The sequence below is a fragment of the Rhodamnia argentea genome, chromosome 11 (genome assembly GCF_020921035.1).
Source record: "Rhodamnia argentea isolate NSW1041297 chromosome 11, ASM2092103v1, whole genome shotgun sequence".
NCBI classification, from domain to species: Eukaryota; Viridiplantae; Streptophyta; class Magnoliopsida; order Myrtales; family Myrtaceae; genus Rhodamnia; species Rhodamnia argentea.
The window spans coordinates 23,356,864-23,375,902 of NC_063160.1; the positions used below are offsets into that span (position 1 = coordinate 23,356,864).

Sequence of the window (19,039 nt, forward strand, 5' to 3'; positions counted from 1 at the left end):
ACAAAGTTACGATCGCATGATGTGATTGTCGGTTTCTGCACTTTCTACTTTTTTTGTTTTCACTTCTCCTCCTCATGACTTGACTTTCCGCAAGAAGTCAAATGTTCCTAGATTTTCAGATAATACGAAATACTGTAGTGGGTAATATGTTTTTTTTAGATTAATACCACAAAAAATATCAAATTATTATACTTAAGATAAATTTATCATACTAATTTTTTTACTGCAAAAATTTATAAACCGATACACAAGCGATAAATTTGCACAAATCTAATTTTTTGACCACAAAAAACTCTAAACCGATATACCTTTAACAAATTTACTCTCTGTTGACTTCCTTTAAATTGAGTTAATATTACGAAAAATCATATATCGACAAAGCTATGACAAACGGAGGGCGAAAATCCCAAATTGGTACACCCCGTAAAAAGTCATTTGTCATGCAATTCAAGAGTTACGAAGGGTAAATTTGTCACGGATGTACCGGTTTGAAGTTTTTTGTAGTTAAAAAATTAGTCTAGGGAAAACTCGTCAAGTCGTACTAGTTTGGGAGTTTTTTTGTGATATTAACCATTGTTTTTGCATAATTTTGGAATTAGAACACCATTTTGATTTTTAAGTTCGGAAGGAGATCGTTTTGAAACTTCATTTAATTGCACTGGTTGCCACAATTAAATTTGGCTGAATTGGTGAGATCCCCGAGTCTTAGATAGTTAAACCGATGAGCTTCCAGGTTTGAATCTCCTCGGCTGCATCTTGGGGGACTTAACCAGTGGCATTGGCGTTCATATCCTCACAACTTCGAAGAATAGTTCATTGAACGTGATAAACCTCAGTTATATAAAAAAAAAAAAAACACACACAATTTTTATTAACTTTTGGGAAAAAAAACAGGCGAAAAGGCCTCACGTCTGGGTTGCGCGAGAAAGGGCGTGGCAAGTTTTTGCAAATTTTTAAATTTGCCCCGACTTGACCCACCATTCTGGGCCAACCGGCAATTAACCGGTTCAACAGGGTCTCAGATTTGAAATAAAAAAGTTTCGACAAAATCAAAATCATATTTTTAAAATAAATTAAGAATTTGAATAGAATAACCAACCGGAGTAGGAGAAAAGCAAGAGGAGGAGGAGGAGGAGAAGACGAAGGAAATAAAAAAAAAAGGGGGGGCGAAGAATAAGCAGGCGAGCGAAAGCGCCATCGGAGAAGAAAACGAAGATCGTCACCAACGTCACTCCCGCTCGGAGGGAGACAGAAGAGGACGAAGGAGGAAGGAGGAGGAGGAGACTGGTTTCGCTGCGGGTGATGACGATGGACAGGGAGAAGGAGAGAGAGATAGAGCTGGAGAGTGCAATGTACACTAATTGCTTGCTCCTAGGTCTCGATCCGTCCATCATCGGCGTCGGAGCCTCCAACGGCACCCCTCGCGTCGGCCTTTTCCGCCATTCCAACCCTAAACTCGGCGAGCAGCTTCTCTACTTCATCCTCTCCTCGCTTCGCGGCCCAGCTCAATCCGCCAAAGTAAATCTCTTTCTCTCTCCCGTCCTCCCCTCCCCTCCCCTCCCCCTCTCTCTCTCCATCGGACGTGCATTCGCGATTAGTTCGATCTCCCGTGCTTGTGTTATCGGAGTCTTTCTGGTTTTCGTTTGATCTCGCTGTTCCCAGTTCACTAACGGTCGGGATCTTCCAGGATTTCGACAGGGTCTGGCCGATTTTCGATTCGGCCCAATCGCGGGACTTCCGGAAGGTGTGATTCTGTGATGAATTGAGTTCTCATTCGTCCGTCCGTCCGTCGACATTTCGAATTTTGGTTGATAGCTTGTTGCTCGCGTTGATTTCATTTTCAAAACTGTTGTCGTGGTTAAGGTGGTTCAAGGTATTATCAGCGAGCTTGAATCACAAGGGGCGCTTCCTAGGAGCAATTCCAGGGTTTCTTCGCTGGCTACATGTTGTGGGCCAAGGTAATTGCCCGGCTGTTTCAGATCTTCGTTTTGCAATTTTACTTGGCTGCTTGGAGCACTAAGGTTGTAGTTTGCGTGGACTCTTATGAAAATCGTCCAATATTGCTTCCTTAAGCTTGCTTCGGTTGAGAATTTTAGTTTTGCCTTAATTCCTAGGAATTAAATTGACCAACATGATCATTTAGCTGAATTGAAATAAGTAAGTTAACCACGAGAATGAGGGTTAAATATCATTCAAAAATATCTGTGGCGTGTGTTTTATTCAATGTAAGTGTTTTTCTTTGGTCGGATATTCAACATAAGTTAACCGATCACGATTTGTCTACAAAAGAAAGCTTAAAATCTAATCCAAATACCACCTCCATTATTTTGTAAAACGCATGCAAAGTTCTCCCAGACAAAGTTTATTTTGAATAAAGACAAGTAGTACATGATTTTCATGAGAGCGAGTACGATAAATTCTGATTATTCCATACCCAAGAGTTATAGATTGAAGCAAAATATTAGTTCAGTGAAAACAAATTAATGAGTATGCTAGCTCCTGTGGTCATGCCACTTCGAATGATGAAATGACACATTTTCCACGTAAAACTGAAAATTTCCTTGTGAGTAGGCTGTTGAATCCCTTTTGATAGCTTGGCGTGAATGGGACGTGATTTCTGGTGCCATTGTTGAGAGTTTATCAGATAAGAGTACTATGATATTTTGTGAATATGCAAGGAGGGTGCTAGTCGTCATGGGAGATGTGAAGAGATGATAGTTTAAACATTTGCTTCCCGAATGTAAATGTTGATGTACTTTTGGATCCCCAATATTTGTTACTATAGTGTTAAGTTGTTGTTGGGCCTTAAACCTTTTTTTTTATCTGATAATTGACTACACAATTCTTATTTGGTGTTACAGATTTGTTGAACTCTTATGGCAACTTTCCTTGCATGCTTTAAGAGAGGTTCATAGGCGGACATTTCCAGCTGATCTAGCTACTAATCCTTTACCAGCTTCATTGACAGATGTAGCTTTCTCCCATGCTGCCACCCTTCTTCCAGTAACTAAGGTATAGACGGTTATTATTTATTACTTATCGGAGATACCTATAGTGGTTGACATCATCGTTTGACTATGGTTGTTTCGATGATAATGAGGTAGTTCAATTTAGCATTGGCCTTTTCGTATCCTTTTTTACGTGTCTCCATCTTTATGCACCGGGCTATCTTTTGAAATATAGACACCTTGACACTCGAAGAGCAAAATAACAGTTAGGAAATGCATTCACCAGCATTGCCCTCCCCTGGTAATGTGAGTTGTCAAGGTTCCTTACGGCTATCTTTTCTTGGTTGTGCTTTTAAAAATATATAAGTAGATCTGGAGACCGGAACGAAGTAACGTAAGTGTCATGCCGATGGACTCCATCAAGAAGAAGAATTAATTTTTTAGTTCTTTATCATGAGCCTTGGGTCTTATTTTTAATGTTCTACAACTTCCTATCAAACAATGACATCTGGCTTTTGTTCCTCATGTGAAGAGTTGGCAATAACTATAGGAAGCAGCATATATTGATGAATTTTGTGCTTGGTTTTGGTGAGATATGAATATTAATTTCAGGATGCAAGTGTTGAAATATATATGATACTCTCTGCAGGCTTTTATCATTGCTATACGGTCGAGATTTTCCATTTTTACTATCTTAAACATATTTCCAATTATTAAAAAAAAAACATACTTTTACTTCAAGATTGTTGAACTTGAACTTTGGGAGCTTGACTCGGATAATTAACTTTCCATAGGCTAGAATTGCATTGGAAAGAAGAAAGTTCCTGAAAAATGCAGAAACAGCTGTACAGAGGCAGGCAATGTGGTCCAATTTGGCTCATGAAATGACTGCAGAGTTCCGAGGCTTGTGTGCTGAGGAGGTGAAACTCTAGCTCATTGACTAACAACGCTCATGAATAAGCCATCATATGTAGGTCTTTAATGTGCTTAAGAACCTGGATCGCAGGCATACTTGCAGCAAGAACTGGAAAAACTTCATGACTGGAGAAACAAAGTCAAGTTGGAAGGGGAGCTGTGGGATGATCTTGTATCTAGTTCCAGTCAGAATTCTCATTTAGTTTCAAAGGCTACACGCCTATGGGAGTCCATATTAGCAAGAAAGAGTACGCACAACCGCCAAGCTTTCTATAAAAAAAGTTGTTATAATTTCGAATATTTGACTCTCTTGTCCAATTATTTTTCAAGCAGGTGAATTTCATGATTGAGATAAAACACTACAGAGATATCGCTTTGCATCATTCAATCTGAAAATATCATCCTCAATTTTCTTTTTAGTGTTGATTGGCATTCTAATGAGCCCATCATTATGTAAATGATGTGGCGAGAAATCCATGTTTTGGTATAGAAAGTACTTACCAGTTTCTTCATATCCTGTGTGGATGCCTGCCTTGGATATGTAGACTGAACCATTGCTTACATGTGGCTCAGTTCTGCTGTTTTAGTTTTCCTTGCATGTTTGGCTTTTGTTAAGAAGTTTTTATTCATGGCTGTAAATGTTCCGTCACCTTTTGAAGATGCTCTTTGGTGTTGAAAATGGTATGTTTGGAATCACTTTATTTGTTACTTTTTTCTTTTTTTCAAATCGTGCAATACACATACTTTGACTTTTACCCGAGTACGCCAGTCCTTTGGGAAATTTTCAAGCCTTAGTTGATGGGACAAAACTTAATTTCAAAGAGAATTTGACCCGAAACACGCGAAACCTTATAAAACATTCAATTGTCGACATGTAGAATCGTATATAGTATTTCCATAATTTCTGAAATTCGAATTATATATTATATATTAGATTTTGCCATGAAAAGAGAAGAGTTGAGTTTTGCTTTCTTTAGTCCCGTGCAAACGCTCCCGTTGATTCCTAAGCTTCTCAATGTTGTTTTTGCTATAACATTCCCCTTGGCTCTCTACCATTGATATTCATAACCTGTTCACAGCCTAAGAATTACAAGTTACATCCTTCAAGTGCAGGTCAACATGAAGTGCTTGCTTCAGGTCCCATCGAGGACTTGATAGCTCATCGGGAGCATAGGTATTGTTATCCCCTGTACTAGTTTTGGCTTGCATTTAATTTCCATGAACTGACTGATTTGAGATATAATTCTGCTCAGGTACCGAATCTCTGGATCATCCTTGCTTGCGGCAATGGATCAAAGTTCTCAGGTTCCTCATGCAGAGATCCTTTCCGTCCAGCCTAGTGATGTTGCTTCAGTACATTCGGATGACAAAGAACAAAATAATGGCTCATATGATAATATGGATAAAGAAAAGTGGCACAACAGCCTAGACGCATCCAATCCTGCAAATGATGAAACAAATTTTCGGGTTGATGATAGAAGTGGAAGAATCCACCCAACTGTTGATGTAGCCGAAGTTATAAGGCGCTGGACGCATGCTTTACAGCGGATTCATAAGCAGTCACTGCTTCTGGTATGCTCTTCTTCATTTATGTTAAGAATTTGCACCTTTCATTACTTTGTTTGAGATTGAGATCCTTTTAACATAAATATCAAGGTTGAGCCTTTATTGTCCATCACCAGTTGCCACTCGTGAAATATAAACCATGTTGCTTATCTTACTTAACACATGGTAAGCTTTTGCAATTTTCAATGCTGTTTCATGTAGAAAATAGATAGACTACACTTGATGAATTTCGTCGTGTGAAAATTGAGTTTTTTTTTTTTTTTTTTGGTGAGGGGGTTACCTTGGTAAGTTACTTGTTGAGGATGTGAAGGGCTTTGCTTAAGATCATTGGTTTCTGATCCTGGGGGAAGTAAGTACTGTAATTGTTGCTGGGTGCATTTCCTTTAGCAACCATGTGAAATTTCAAAAGCAGACCACACATGATACATCCCAGGCTCTTAAAGACATTGTGGGGAATCTTTTGATTTATCTTGTTTGCCAATTGAAATTTGTATGTAAAACAGTACAGTGATGGAGAAAGATATAGTTTCTTATGCTCATAGGGGGGTTTTTAAATTCTAATTCCTCCACGTATTCAACCTTTTGAATTGGTACTTTTGGCTAAAGTCTACCTTTTGTAACGCAAATTGTTTACTTGAAACTTTATTTGTGGTTGCTGAAGTAAGGTAGAATTACCTTTTATAGTTTATTTTCTGTTTGTTCCCCCTACAAATAAAGTCATGAAGTCTAAACTACTAGTTAATGCATATGAAGATAGTTGCATTTTCCAGAGTTTTAAGTTTGGGTGTCCCAGAAAGTTCAGGATAAGAAGTAGTTCTCTTACGCTAGATATTTGACTGCATTTATTATTTTTTCTTGATTGTTGTGAGAGGAAGTGTTTTTTCGCTGATGCTCATTGGAAAGAGAGAATAAAATTCAGGCATTGACCTTATAGAGTGATATGAGCAGGCATTTTATTTTGGGTGTGGTTGAGTAAGAATATCTCAGTTAACCAATGTAAATTCGTATTTCAGTAAAAAAACTAATGCATTGGCAACTTAGAGCGTAATATTTCCCTAAGCGCGACGATGTTAGAATGTACAAACTAGTAAGGCTGGTTATATACAATATGCCGATAATTAATGTAGCATAATATGGTAAACTTGCTTCTTTGACATTGAACCTTCAAACATGTCTTAATTTTAGTACCTGAGGGTTGAAGTTTTGGGGTTTTGGTTTTCCTTTCCATATACATCACACAAGCTGTTGAATTGTCTCTTGGGTAGGCAAAAGCTAACGATGGGGAGGGTCCAGAAATATTACGAAGTGCGGATGATGGCAGTACAACTGGTCATGTGGAATCATTAGCAGCAACTCTTGCTGAACATCAACAACACTTAGCGAGCTTTCAGGTGATTATTGCTATTATTATTAGTATTTTTATTTTGGATTGGGCCTTTGAGGTCCCTTTTGCCCGCATACTATCTAAGATGAGGCTGAAGATCATCTATTGTTATATTCACACATGTAGGTGCTTATTAACCAATTAAAAGAAGTATCTCCTGCTATACAAAAATCAATCTCGGAATGCACGGATAATGTAAATAGTATATCTTCCGGTCTTCCTCCTATGATGAAACAACGTGCTCCATTGAGCTCACCGAGTCAAATACAGAGCAGTGGAAGAGGAATAGTAAGTGTTCATGTAACTACCTGTCTTATGTGAGAACTGTAGGTGTAGCAACTGCTACATGTCCATCTTTATGATGATGCATTTCATGGCTGATCTGTTTTACATTTGGATTGTATAGGAAAGTAGTGCTGACGATATCAATGAGATGACTTCAAAAATGTCCAGTGTTCAGCTAGACAAAGTTTCAGCTGCTCCTGCTTTGAAACTCCCACAGTTATTTACTTTGACGCCTAATTCTTCTGGAAAGGCTGGAAACCTACAAAAGAGACAAACTTTGGCCATTCAAAATATTCAAGTGGAAAATGCATCTGAAAAGAAGTTGCCAAACCAGATTTTTCCAAAAAATCATTCCGACCATCAAGCACAAGGTTTGTCTTTTTCACTGCCTTGCCTGTTAAGGCTTACCATAATTGGCGTGTGAAGTTCTTTGTTAAAATGGAAAGGAATTTGATCTAAATCACTGGAGTTTCTCAAGTTTATCTCAATTTATGCAGACAGTGATGATTCCTACATTCAGAATTTGAAGAGATCTGTTCGAGAAGCAGCCCTGTCATCTCAATCCTGTAATTCAGAAGGGTCACGAGATAGCCATTCTGATGAAGGATCTGAGCATTTCTTTTTGCCATTTCCCGTCACTGGTTTTTCCCATGTTGGCCCAGAAAAGAAGGATGCTTCGAGGAGCAATAGGTTGTTTAAATCTCACGTAGACAGTTCCTCAAATGGCATTTCTGTGACTGATGATAACATTGGTAGTAAGTTTGATGGATTACCCGATGTTATAAGTGATCTGGAATCCCTTAATGACTTTGATCAAGTAAACAGTTTTCTCTCGGCTTCTGTTTCTAAGCACACACCTTCGGCTACACAAAGTTTGTTCTATGACATTGACGGGACTCGGGATCAGGTCTTTTCACCGCCTTTGCTGATGGAAACGTCTCTGTTAGCCGATTCTTATGAGGATTTGCTTGGTAAGTTGTCACGCTATTATCCTTTCAAAATTTAACTGAAATTTATCTTAGATGCAAGTGTTAGGACCTTTGTTGTTCTGCTGGTTCTCTGGTAACGACAATAATCGTAGAGGATTATGTCAGCATTCATAATTTTTCACTGGAGATACTGAAAACAGGATCATATCTTCTCTGAGAACATGAATCATGACTTCCTAAATTATAAAATTTTCTTGTCATGCAGCCCCATTATCCGAAACTGAGGCTGCTCTGATGAACCATTGAAGTTGCAGCCTTACATTGGCCACCTTGCAACACATGTGAGATGTTGCCTACTATCTCATTCTGGAACACCAACCAAACTGTGACTAACTCCCTTTAAATCCCAATTGGAATTCTCCAATATTGTGTTGTTCTTCCACTGCCACGGTATTGTGCAATGCCTGCGTCCTTGTTGTATGCTCGGCCTATCTGACAAAGTCGACATCTCTGCTTTGGAGGGCAATAACCAATAGGCAGATCCTGCTCAGGAGATGCATGTGACTTGGGGGTTATTATTTCGAAGAAGCTTCGATCTTGTATTTGGATGGCAGTTTAGCACCAGATACGCTATTGTGGCCTTCGGCGGGGTATTGAAATTTCTACTGACTTCAGGACTTTGCTGTGAAATCTTTGGGCTTTTGTGGTTGTGTGCTTCGGGAAAAAAGTTCGTGCTCTACATGATGTGTAATCTCATTATCGACTATGTCCTGATAGGATAGGAACAAGGGGTTCTTTGAATTTCATTGTATTTGTATTCAGTATCTAATCTCATTATCAACTATGTCGTGACAGGATAGGAACAAGGGGTTCTTCGAATTTCATTGTATTTGTATTCAGTATCTGTCCGCACACAGTTGTCTTTCTTTTGCGTTAACTCAATGTATGGAAGCGAGTCTCCGGCGGCTACATTCACTGGAATCCTTCACAACTTCTTTTTCTTTGACTGTTTAGCCTATCCAATCCCAAGGGCATCTTTTGTAGACTTCCAGTTTTGTCCTTCCGGCGAAACAATCTGGTTTCGTCATATTGTTGGGTTGTATCGATTGTTGCTATTACTTGTTCTTTTCGATTCCTAAATTGGCCGATGGAGACTGGTTAATATATTTAAGAAGATTTGACACTGGATCAGAGTTGGACCATTTCTTGGGTTGTTTTGTTTGGAGTTGGCTGACAGGAAAGTCAAGAAGTCGGCTGTTTTGGCGGGCCCAATAATTCAATACAGCCAAAATTGCCTGAGTCGCAGCCCTCCAGACTCGACTGTTTCTCCCAGGATTTGAAATCTCATCTTATGATACACTCTTCCCATGCAACTTGCTTCGTTATGACTCTCAAATTGTGCGTGTGCTGAGAAAAGAAATGGCCTAATCCTCAGGGTCAAATCACGTTGAGGTACTTCTCTAAAATCCCTTAATCTTTGCGTTAACGACCTCTTTGACCGGAGCAGAGAGATCGATTTAATACTCGGCATCGAAATTCACCCACAATTGCAAAAAAAAAAATTCAAAAGCTTCGATTGGCTGTTCTTTTTGTCAATGTAAAGACAATTTCTTTAAAGAGGTGTGGGACATCGGTTGAGACCGGCATTTGATCGGGTCTTGTCTTGACCTTGCACTGATTCTTGATTTCTATGCTTTTGATTGGATGGAGCTTCTTTTCATCGGGACTGTAATCCTCGTCACCCACCTCGGACTCCGACTCGTTTTTCTTTACCTGCTTTTTTTTGGGAACATTTTCTGCTCTTACAACATTGGACTACAAGTGCGGATGATGGGATCCCTTCACCTACTTCGAATTCCATTGATTAACCCCGAATTGAGCTTTATCCATATTCGGTTGACTAGCGGTCCAAAAATTAATGAAAGTCAAGCCACCCATCACCGATTCTTGCAAAGCACCACGGGTTTTTTTTTTACACATGAGCCAAGTGATTTGGACGGTGGACTTAGAAAGATGAGAGTGTGTATTTTACTGCAGATTATGCATCAGTTATTTGAAATTTATTAGATTTTAAAGAAGTAATTTTCAAATTATTATTATGACGTATGAGTGGCATCTTTCTTTCGATCCAAAAAAAAAAAGAAGAAGGAGAAATTCCCGTGGTGGCAAAGCGATAATTAGAAATCGGCTAAGTCAAAAGCGTGGAGTGAGCTGTGAAATTGATGGGCAGGTGAAAAGGAAGACCGCCATGTATCTTAGTCATTCGATAGGTTCGTGCTCTATTTATAGAAGGAAAGAAAGACATCCCAATTCGACTTTTTTTTTTCAGTATTTTCCTTTTGCTTCTTTATATATATATATATATTTGGAAGCTTGTAGGGTTTTCATTTTCGAGCTTTAAAAGGCTCAAAGCTTCGTATGCCCACGAGGAGCAAGTGGGGATCAATCTTTTTTTTTTGTCCGTTCACGGTTCCGAACCTCGGCATTTCCCGGGACGCCGTCGATCACGGGGTCGTTTGCTGATCGTGATCGGACGGAACCTCGACAGAAAAAAATAAAAGAGGCCGTGCGTAAAACGGCACGACGTCGCGGGTTCGAGAATCGCAAGTGCGTTTGCAAAGATTGATTTCTGGAAATCCGAAATCTTATATCCTTGTTCGAACACTCGGGTATCGTATTTTAATAGTTAACTACGTGTTTTTGGTCGGATTAGGTGATAGTTTGAGTTATGTGAGACAATCTTAGCTCGCGTGGCGTTAGTGAATAATATTATAAGTTTATATCACCGGCGGGGAATAATAAATACTCGACGAGGAAATGTAAAAAGCGGCGAAGAGAGTTCGAGATCGTAATCTCAATTGAAATTTTTAGTACGACATTATCGCCCACTTGCATCGATCATTCGACGTGTCGAGCTTTATCGCTTTTGAAACAGCATGATTTTCCTTTCCTTTTCCTTTCTTTTCTTTTTTGGACTTTTGGTTTAAAGTGATTGAGTTTAGGGGTGTGCAACTGGACCGGTTCGACTCGGGAACCGGGCCGGATCATCCAAAAAACATGTTCGGGAACCGGTTCTCGTTGGAACAAGTCTGAGAACCGATTCCAAATTTTCGAAACCGGTTGAAACAGGTTCGGTTATGGGTTCCGAATGAATACCCAATCCGAAAATCGAACCCTAATGTGTTTTTCCCCTAAAATCTAACCTCGTGAAAAGCGACTCGGCAACATGACACCATTCATTCACCTTTCCTCTTAGCAATTGTAGCTTTTTGTAGATAGTAATTTTTACTATTTATTTTTACTTTGAATAGTTTCATTACTCCTCGTATTATTTTGCTTGAAAAAATAAAATCGGAATAAAGAAAAAAACAAGTTCTTGGATAGACTCTGGAACTAGACAAAAAAAAAAATAAGGACAAGTTTGGTAGACTTCAAATTCTAAAAATTGAGAATCGGTTACAACATAATAGGTTTCGGGTTTTAGGTCTGAAATCTCCTTGTCTGAAGTCGATCACCTCTAATTGAGTTTGCAAAAGAGGCCTAAATGATATTCAAGTTATTATTTTCCTTTTTTGGGGGGGTTGGTGTTGTGGTGTTTTTGATTTTTTTTATAGGGTCGTCGAACCATTCTTGGGGTTGTTTTTGTAATTTACCCGGAAACAAGGGTCGCAAAGAGGAACTCGCTAGTTGCGGGTGCACCGTGATAGGAGGGAGGCCACGCGCGAGTCGCATGGCGCGTGAGATGCGAAAGAACTTCCTCCAAATTCAGACAGCCTCGATTTACCATTTTTAACCTTTTGTCATCTCGAAGTTGACGGAGGTGGTTCTCGGGGACAGCTCGAGGGGCAATTTCGTCAAATCGTGGGGTTGAAATTGAAATTCCATTGGATCGAAAGGAGGAGGAGAAGGTGAACAAAACTTTCGCCAAAAGGAGATAAACAAAATAATGGCAATTTCCAGTTAAACGAAAACAGCAGCCAGAGACTGCCCTCTCTCTCTCTCTCTCTCAAAAGGAAAGGGAATGACAAGCTCAACTTTCTCTGCAAGCATGCAGAAGGGAAAAAAATCCCATCTTTTTCTTTCTTGTTGTGAATGAATTTCGACCCACCTCCTTCTTGAGTCTGAATTTCTCGAGACCTATGATGCTCTGATTCTGGTAGGTCGCTTTTCATTGCGGGTTTCATTAGATCTGCTATTGTCTTGATTTCAGCTGGGTCATCTGAGCTGCTTATTGATTCTCGCGTCGTCTAAAGAGAGAAGGGAGAGAGAGCGAGGAAGGTGTGGATTTAGTCTTCACACCTTTCCTTTTCCGAGTGTTGGTTGGACGGATAGCCGAAAGGGGGAGGAGCTGAAAATTTTGTTGTTTCTCCTGTCCCTTTTCTTGTTTGAGCCTGCTGAATTGGGATGTTATATCATTTGGAGTGCTTTTTGCTATATGGGTCGGTTTTGGTAAGTCTAAAGGGCATGCTCTCTCGCCGTCCTGGAGTGGAGAGAGAGAATACGCAGCTGGATTTTCCTGATGTGGGAAAAGCGAATTAGGGGCTTTGCTTGCTGATTTGGTTGAGTTTGGGTCAGCTGTGTGAAATTTTTGTAGCTAGGAAGGCTTGGGGATTCCATTCCCCACAAGGTAAAGCTGGCTTAAAATATTTTCCTAGATGGGGAAGTACTTTTCCTAGCTGGATTGGAGTAGCTTTTTTCTCTATATGTGGAGCTGGATGTGCAAAACTTGAAGCTTCGGGCCTGGACTGTCTGTGGTGAAGAGAATTAGTCTCCTTTTTCAGATCATCTTCAAAGGAGTTGTGAGCGTCCAATTGGCAGTCGTACACCAGACAGAGCTTCTTCTGTCATCTCAACTATGATTAACAAGATATTGAATAGGCTGCCAAAGAAGCCATCTAAGTCTGCGGATAATCGTGAAGGTGGGGGAACCTCTACGTCCTCGTATGGTGCTTCTGCAGTTTCAAGAAGCAACGATGTAGCGGGTAGCCACTATGGGAGTTCGAGTGGATCTGCTCTTCCAGGCGTTAATTCCAATTCGGGGTTGGGGTTGAACTATGGAAGTAAGCTCCCTCAGGTTTTGAACTCTAAGCTGAATGGCACATTTTCAGCATCTTCTTACGAGGCTTTGCCTAGTTTTAAAGATGTCCCCAACTCGGAGAAGCAAAATTTGTTTATCAGAAAGTTAAATTTGTGTTGTGTGAATTTTGATTTTACTGATCCTACGAAGAACATCAAGGAAAAAGAAATTAAGCGTCAGACCTTGGTGGAGCTGGTGGATTATATTACTTCTGCAAATGGAAAATTTCCTGAAGTCGCGATGCAAGAAACTATAAAGATGGTGTCAATAAATCTGTTCAGGACATTAACTTCTCCTCCACGTGAGAACAAAGTCCTAGAAGCTTTTGATTTGGAAGAAGAGGAACCTTCGATGGATCCTGCTTGGCCTCACTTACAGATTGTGTATGAATTCCTTCTCAGATTTGTGGCATCTCCAGAAACTGATGCCAAGCTGGCCAAGAGGTATGTTGACCATTCTTTTGTTCTCAGGCTATTGGATCTATTTGACTCTGAGGACCCGAGAGAAAGAGATTACTTGAAAACTATTCTTCATCGTATCTATGGGAAATTCATGGTGCACCGACCATTTATCCGGAAAGCTATCAACAATATCTTCTTTCGCTTTATATTTGAAACCGAGAAGCATAATGGAATTGCTGAACTATTGGAAATTTTGGGAAGCATTATCAATGGTTTTGCTCTGCCACTGAAAGAAGAGCACAAGCTCTTTCTTGTTAGAGCACTCATTCCACTTCACAAACCAAAATGTATTCCAATGTATCACCAGCAGCTATCCTACTGCATTACACAATTTGTGGAGAAAGATTGCAAGCTTGCTGATACTGTTATAAGGGGTATGCTAAAGTATTGGCCAATTACAAATAGTTCGAAGGAAGTCATGTTTCTTGGAGAGCTGGAAGAAGTTTTAGAAGCAACTCAAGCCCCAGAATTTCAGCGCTGTATGGTTCCTTTGTTTCGTCGGATAGCACATTGCTTAAGCAGCTCACATTTTCAGGTTTTCTCTCCCTCTCCCTGTGATGAACTTCATCTTATTGCAAAGAATCTGGTTTTACGATATTTATGTAATTGCCCTTTTGTTTTTGGTCATCTTCGAGCATGCAAGGCGTTCAACTGTGTAAAACGTTTCTTCCACCTCAAAGGAAGAAGTATGATAATCTATAGAAGTGAGGAAGTATATCCTGCTCTCAAACTATACTCCTAGCTTGACCTAGTGGCTAAAGGAACTTTGAATTGTACACGTGCTGTGTTATGCATATCTTACAACTTCTGCCTGACTTCCTTTGAGCATATTGAGCTTTTTGTGGGACAACATTGCTAAAAAGAGATTTTTACTGTGGATTTGGTTCCAGCATATTTAGACCGATAGTATAATTTTTGCTTTATGGGTGTATGCACATGTGCTTAGTTCAGAGCTTCGGTGCTTTAGTGCCTTCTGTGATTTAAACTCATGGGTACTAATTCTACACTGATTGAGAATGTGGTAGAAAAATGCAAGAGGTTGTCTCTGATATTTATAGGCATTTATGGTACATGTTAGTCCTATTCAACTGGTTGTTCTTGTAGGACAATGAGGAAGTTGATAGACATTTTTGCCTGATAGGGTCATCTAAAAGAATGCCAGAAGAATAATCCATCCGGTTGTCATGGCACTCATAAGTGCATAATAAAATGCTTTGTTGGGCTCTTGAACCTGTCAGATGCATCTGGAAAGTGCGTGTTTGAAGAAGACAAGGGTTGCTAAGTACTTGTTTTTTCTTTTGGCTAAGCTTACATACTTGGTTGATTGTAGTTGGAATCAAAGTACCCTCTCCTTTTAAGTTCCCTTCACAACCATAATTTTGCATTTGGATGGAAATCTAAGGGTCAAATTTGCTTGAGCTTGCTTATGTGCATATACAGTTCCCCTTTCTGGGCCATGCTGATTGTCTAAATGGTGGTTGATTAGATCCGTCTTATGTGCGAAGGAGGAGCTTTCTGTCATAGTCCCATTACGCATGGGGATGCATATTGCTTAATTTGGAAAATAATATGGACTATTTGTGGTATTTTCCAGACCAAACTGTACTATGTTCCATGTGAAATCAAATATAACCCAAGCAAGGTGTTAGGTCTGGTTTGGTTTCCTATTTGGTTGCTCATTGTTGCTTATACTGCGGGATAAATAGCTCTCTGCAGGGGAGTTCTTTGAGTGATGGTATGAGTGCCATTGGCTTTGTCTAATAACATGCAGTTTCTCTAACTGCCGAAAAATTCAAAAACTAAACAAAAGGATTTGGGTGACTATATTAAACAGAACAGTAATTTTTGTAAGTTTGGCACTATGATGACAAATGTGTCTTTTATGGCAGTCATTCCTGAAAATTTTAATCTGCCATGACATTTGTCTAGTATATACTTTATGTCTGCATGATATAAATTACTGGTTTCTAGTTTGTGTGGGAAATGGGGGGCAGCTCCCTATAGAAGTCTCATTGGTAAGTAGTATTAAGGTTGCTGTTATAAAAATTTATGATATATCGAGGTCATTGGCTAGCGAAAAATGAAATAAAAAGGTTGGGCCATTTTTCGGTTTGTTGTAGATAGCTATGGGTAGTTATTTCGATTTAAAACTCAAATCTACAATAGTTTGGGTTGGTTGTTTTAAATACTGTTGTTCCTGTCAGTTGCTTGTTGGATGGCAAATGAAATTCACACTTGCGGTTTGAATAGTGGGCATAGTGTTATTACAGACTAGTTGGAGATAACAGCTATGGACATCAATTTTTGCATTCCAAACTGAAAATCTCTCTGTTCTTTGGTCCTCTGTTTCCGTTTCCATTTTTTCATAAGTAAAATGAAGAGCACCCTTTTGTTGACTACCTAAACCACTCAATTGACGGCATTCTTTCATTTTTTTTATGGAATTGCATTGAGATGGTCATCAAAACATGCAGTTCATCAGAATAGGAACAGTAATCATCCCACTCATACTCTGTCATAGCAAAATTGAAGACTTGACTATTTGCAACGATTCTTAGAATTCATCAATTATTAAAAAAATTTACACTTGAAATTAAAAATCTTGTTTTGTTTACCTTGGATCTATTAAACTCATGTCATGGATCGTATTTGGAACGACCATAGATTCCCTAGTTTGGCATCCAGTATGACTGAATAATCTCCATAACACCTGCAAAGCAACTGGTGCTGCAGTTTAAGAGATTGGTTCTTAACACGTTTCTGTTCAATGAATCTCTAACTGATAGCCCTTGAGGGATTCCTTCTGGTACTACAATCTCTGGAGTGTGTGCATGGGGGCGTGCCCCCGCGCACGAGGAAGGGAGGGAGGGAGAATCCCATCCCACTATTATTAAATAGAAAATATTTGATCTAAACATGGCCAATTGCATATCTTCTGTATAGTACATAGCCAAATCTTAGTAGGGTGGAAAGGTCCCTTCGCTTCTCTGCCCTTGATACTGTCAGCCAATCTTTCATGTCCCGTCTTGTTAATTTTATCCTATATGGAATGCTGACATACAGTTGCACTTAATTAGTTCATTCTTCTTATTACTTTTCTGTGTGCAAAGGGCTTCCTTTTTTGGTTAGGGTGCACGGAGGTAGAGTAAATGGGTCCTTGAGCCCAGTGGCAGCAGAGTGATTACAGAGATAACAAAAATATATTATTTTGAAACTTGATTTTAGGCTTTTCACCTTAGTCTCTGTATGCTTAAGTTTTCTGGTTCTTTCTTAACTGCTTCACATAAATGGACGATAGTGGGTATTCATGACATGTGGTAACAACAGCTTTTCTGTTTGAATGCATTCAAATTCATGACATGTGGTAACAACAAATGATTGAGTTTCAATTTTGAAACAAAAGCATATTTTCACACTGAATTACTAGCTCATGTGCATCCCTGCACGAAAATATTTGAAATGCATAGTAGATTAATTAAGCATTTTTGTTTGAGGTCTATTAAGTCATCGGTTGAATATCCAAATATCTCTCTTGGTAAAAGATTTCTGTCTTCCCTTCTGAATAGAACTAGTGATTATGGATTAATTGGCGTTTTAAGGAATGCTGGAAATGCCAACAAGGCTATTGGTTAAGCTTCATAAGGATGTTATCTAGGGTGTGGAACCAAACATGATATTTTTTTTTTTGGGTCGAAGGAACCAAACTTGATTGAACATGTGACTTAGTATCTTGAAATTCTGGTCCTGTTGATTGGTCTTATGAAATGTGAAAATTCCTTTCTTTTAGTATACAATGAGGTTCTGCTGGGTATCTTGAGCAGACGATGACGTTTTTGTCCCATTCTGAAAGCATGAGATGGGCAACCTGTCATGCCTGTAGGAATGCAGTCATTAAGACATTGTGATTATTACAGCAATTTTGGTACTCTTGTCATGAAAGTTCATCTTCACCTTTGAGAGAACAATAATCTTGTGGGGTATCTAGCTTATTTTGTTTTCCTCCCTTTAGTTTGATATCTCTTCAAACTAAAAAGGAGAAGAGGAATAACCGTGATCAGAATTTGATAAAAATGCTGAATTTGGCACCATGATATTTTACTTGGCCTGAAAACAGAATGTCTTTCTGAGCATTAAAAAAAAAAAGGGATCAAAGTTCCTTAGGTACATTTGAACGTCACGTTTGTTTTGTTTATATCTGCAGATGTTCGGCTCAACCTTATTTGTTAAAAAATTGTTCTATTTCTGGATGATGTCTCAAATTGGTTATGCTATGTAGTGAAACTTAGATGTTCCAGGTTCGTCTTGGCAATGTCAACATTCTTGAGGTTTGACAATGTCAGCATCTTTGGTTCCGTACCTGACCTTTTCTCCTTTTCTCCTTGTGCAGGTTGCAGAGAGGGCTCTTTTCTTATGGAACAACGATCACATTGAGAATCTAATCAAGCAAAATTGCAAAGTGTTACTGCCGATTATCTTCCCTGCCCTGGAAAGGAACGCTAGAAGCCACTGGAATCAAGCAGTTCAGAGCTTGACTCTGAATGTGCGCAAGATCTACTCTGATGTTGACCCGGAGCTCTTTGAGGAGTGTTTGGCCAAATTCCAGGAAGATGAGGCGCAAGAAAAGGATGTCAAGTTGCAGCGTGAAGCCACGTGGAAGCGACTAGAAGAAATCGCTGCAATGAAAGCTGCCAGTAATGAAGCCGTGCTTGTGCCCCGCAGATTAGCACATGCACCTTCTGGCTAGGATGGTCCACGATCTCTTCGAACTTTCCGATGCAAGCTATTTCTGATCCTTGTGTGAGCCCCCTTCATTTGGTCCCCGCAGCTTGAACGCATGGAATATTCCGGCACTGTTGCTTAATGCATGGATTCAGCAGCTCACAGTCCTCCTCTACATGCAATTTTGGCGGTCACTTATGGCCGTCAAATGAGGTGCACGAAATGCCTCATTTTGAGCTTTGTATGCAGTTGCTGTACATACCAGATTGGGTGGCCAAGACAAACGGGCTCACATGTTTGTGTGGTGCTCCCGTTAATAGTACTGGTAAGCTTGCTCCTTTTCCTCTCGTAAAGCTGTTATTAAAAATGACGATAGATAGTGTGTCGGAGATGATTGTTTGTATGTTGTTAAATTTGGTTCATTTGGATATTGGTCGTTCTCCGCTCAATTTTATGCCACCCTAAAGTTGTTGAGTTTGAGATGGGATTGTTGGTTGCTTCCATGTTTATGTATGAAGAAGCTTGGTTATTATTTTTGGTGACATTACACTCTTCTACATTGTGAGAAACATCCGATCAATTTCACTCTTGGCGATCATGTTTGGGCTAAAGCCCTTCTAAGGGCGTGTCGCCGTATGGATACGTAGGCAAAGAGTTTCACTTGCTCATCTGGCGATATGCATTTGTGCACGAGTCATACCTATATCTCTGCTTGTTTGATGCTTTGGCGAAAGCTTAACGCTCTATAAGATTCG

At 39.6% G+C, this 19,039-nt stretch overlaps 2 protein-coding genes across 2 annotated transcripts; both read left to right on the forward strand.

The window, feature by feature from the left end:
• Positions 1 to 1,123: 1,123 nt before the first annotated feature.
• Positions 1,124 to 8,848, forward strand: LOC115751144 (AUGMIN subunit 6). The gene is made up of 14 exons (XM_048272408.1): positions 1,124 to 1,518; positions 1,688 to 1,744; positions 1,864 to 1,958; positions 2,862 to 3,012; positions 3,743 to 3,868; positions 3,955 to 4,111; positions 4,977 to 5,037; positions 5,117 to 5,435; positions 6,695 to 6,820; positions 6,940 to 7,101; positions 7,220 to 7,469; positions 7,596 to 8,069; positions 8,293 to 8,366; positions 8,423 to 8,848. The coding sequence occupies exons 1-13, from the start codon at positions 1,303 to 1,305 to the stop codon at positions 8,331 to 8,333; spliced, it is 2,235 nt and encodes a 744-aa protein (XP_048128365.1). The 5' UTR covers positions 1,124 to 1,302; the 3' UTR covers positions 8,334 to 8,366; positions 8,423 to 8,848.
• A 3,123-nt stretch (positions 8,849 to 11,971) lies between these two features.
• Positions 11,972 to 18,826, forward strand: LOC115751146 (serine/threonine protein phosphatase 2A 57 kDa regulatory subunit B' theta isoform-like). Its single transcript, XM_030688891.2, has 2 exons — positions 11,972 to 14,100; positions 17,953 to 18,826. The coding sequence occupies exons 1-2, from the start codon at positions 12,883 to 12,885 to the stop codon at positions 18,307 to 18,309; spliced, it is 1,575 nt and encodes a 524-aa protein (XP_030544751.1). The 5' UTR covers positions 11,972 to 12,882; the 3' UTR covers positions 18,310 to 18,826.
• The last annotated feature ends 213 nt before the right edge of the window (positions 18,827 to 19,039 follow it).

Excerpts from the sequence above, each read along its gene's own strand:
- LOC115751146 (XM_030688891.2), top strand. The coding sequence starts at position 12,883 with ATGATTAACAAGATATTGAATAGGCTGCCAAAGAAGCCATCTAAGTCT. Across the intron at positions 14,101-17,952 it reads TAAGCAGCTCACATTTTCAG|GTTGCAGAGAGGGCTCTTTT; the intron begins GTTTTCTCTCCC and ends CTCCTTGTGCAG.
- LOC115751144 (XM_048272408.1), top strand. The coding sequence starts at position 1,303 with ATGACGATGGACAGGGAGAAGGAGAGAGAGATAGAGCTGGAGAGTGCA. Across the intron at positions 4,112-4,976 it reads GTCCATATTAGCAAGAAAGA|GTCAACATGAAGTGCTTGCT; the intron begins GTACGCACAACC and ends CTTCAAGTGCAG. Across the intron at positions 8,070-8,292 it reads TTCTTATGAGGATTTGCTTG|CCCCATTATCCGAAACTGAG; the intron begins GTAAGTTGTCAC and ends CTTGTCATGCAG.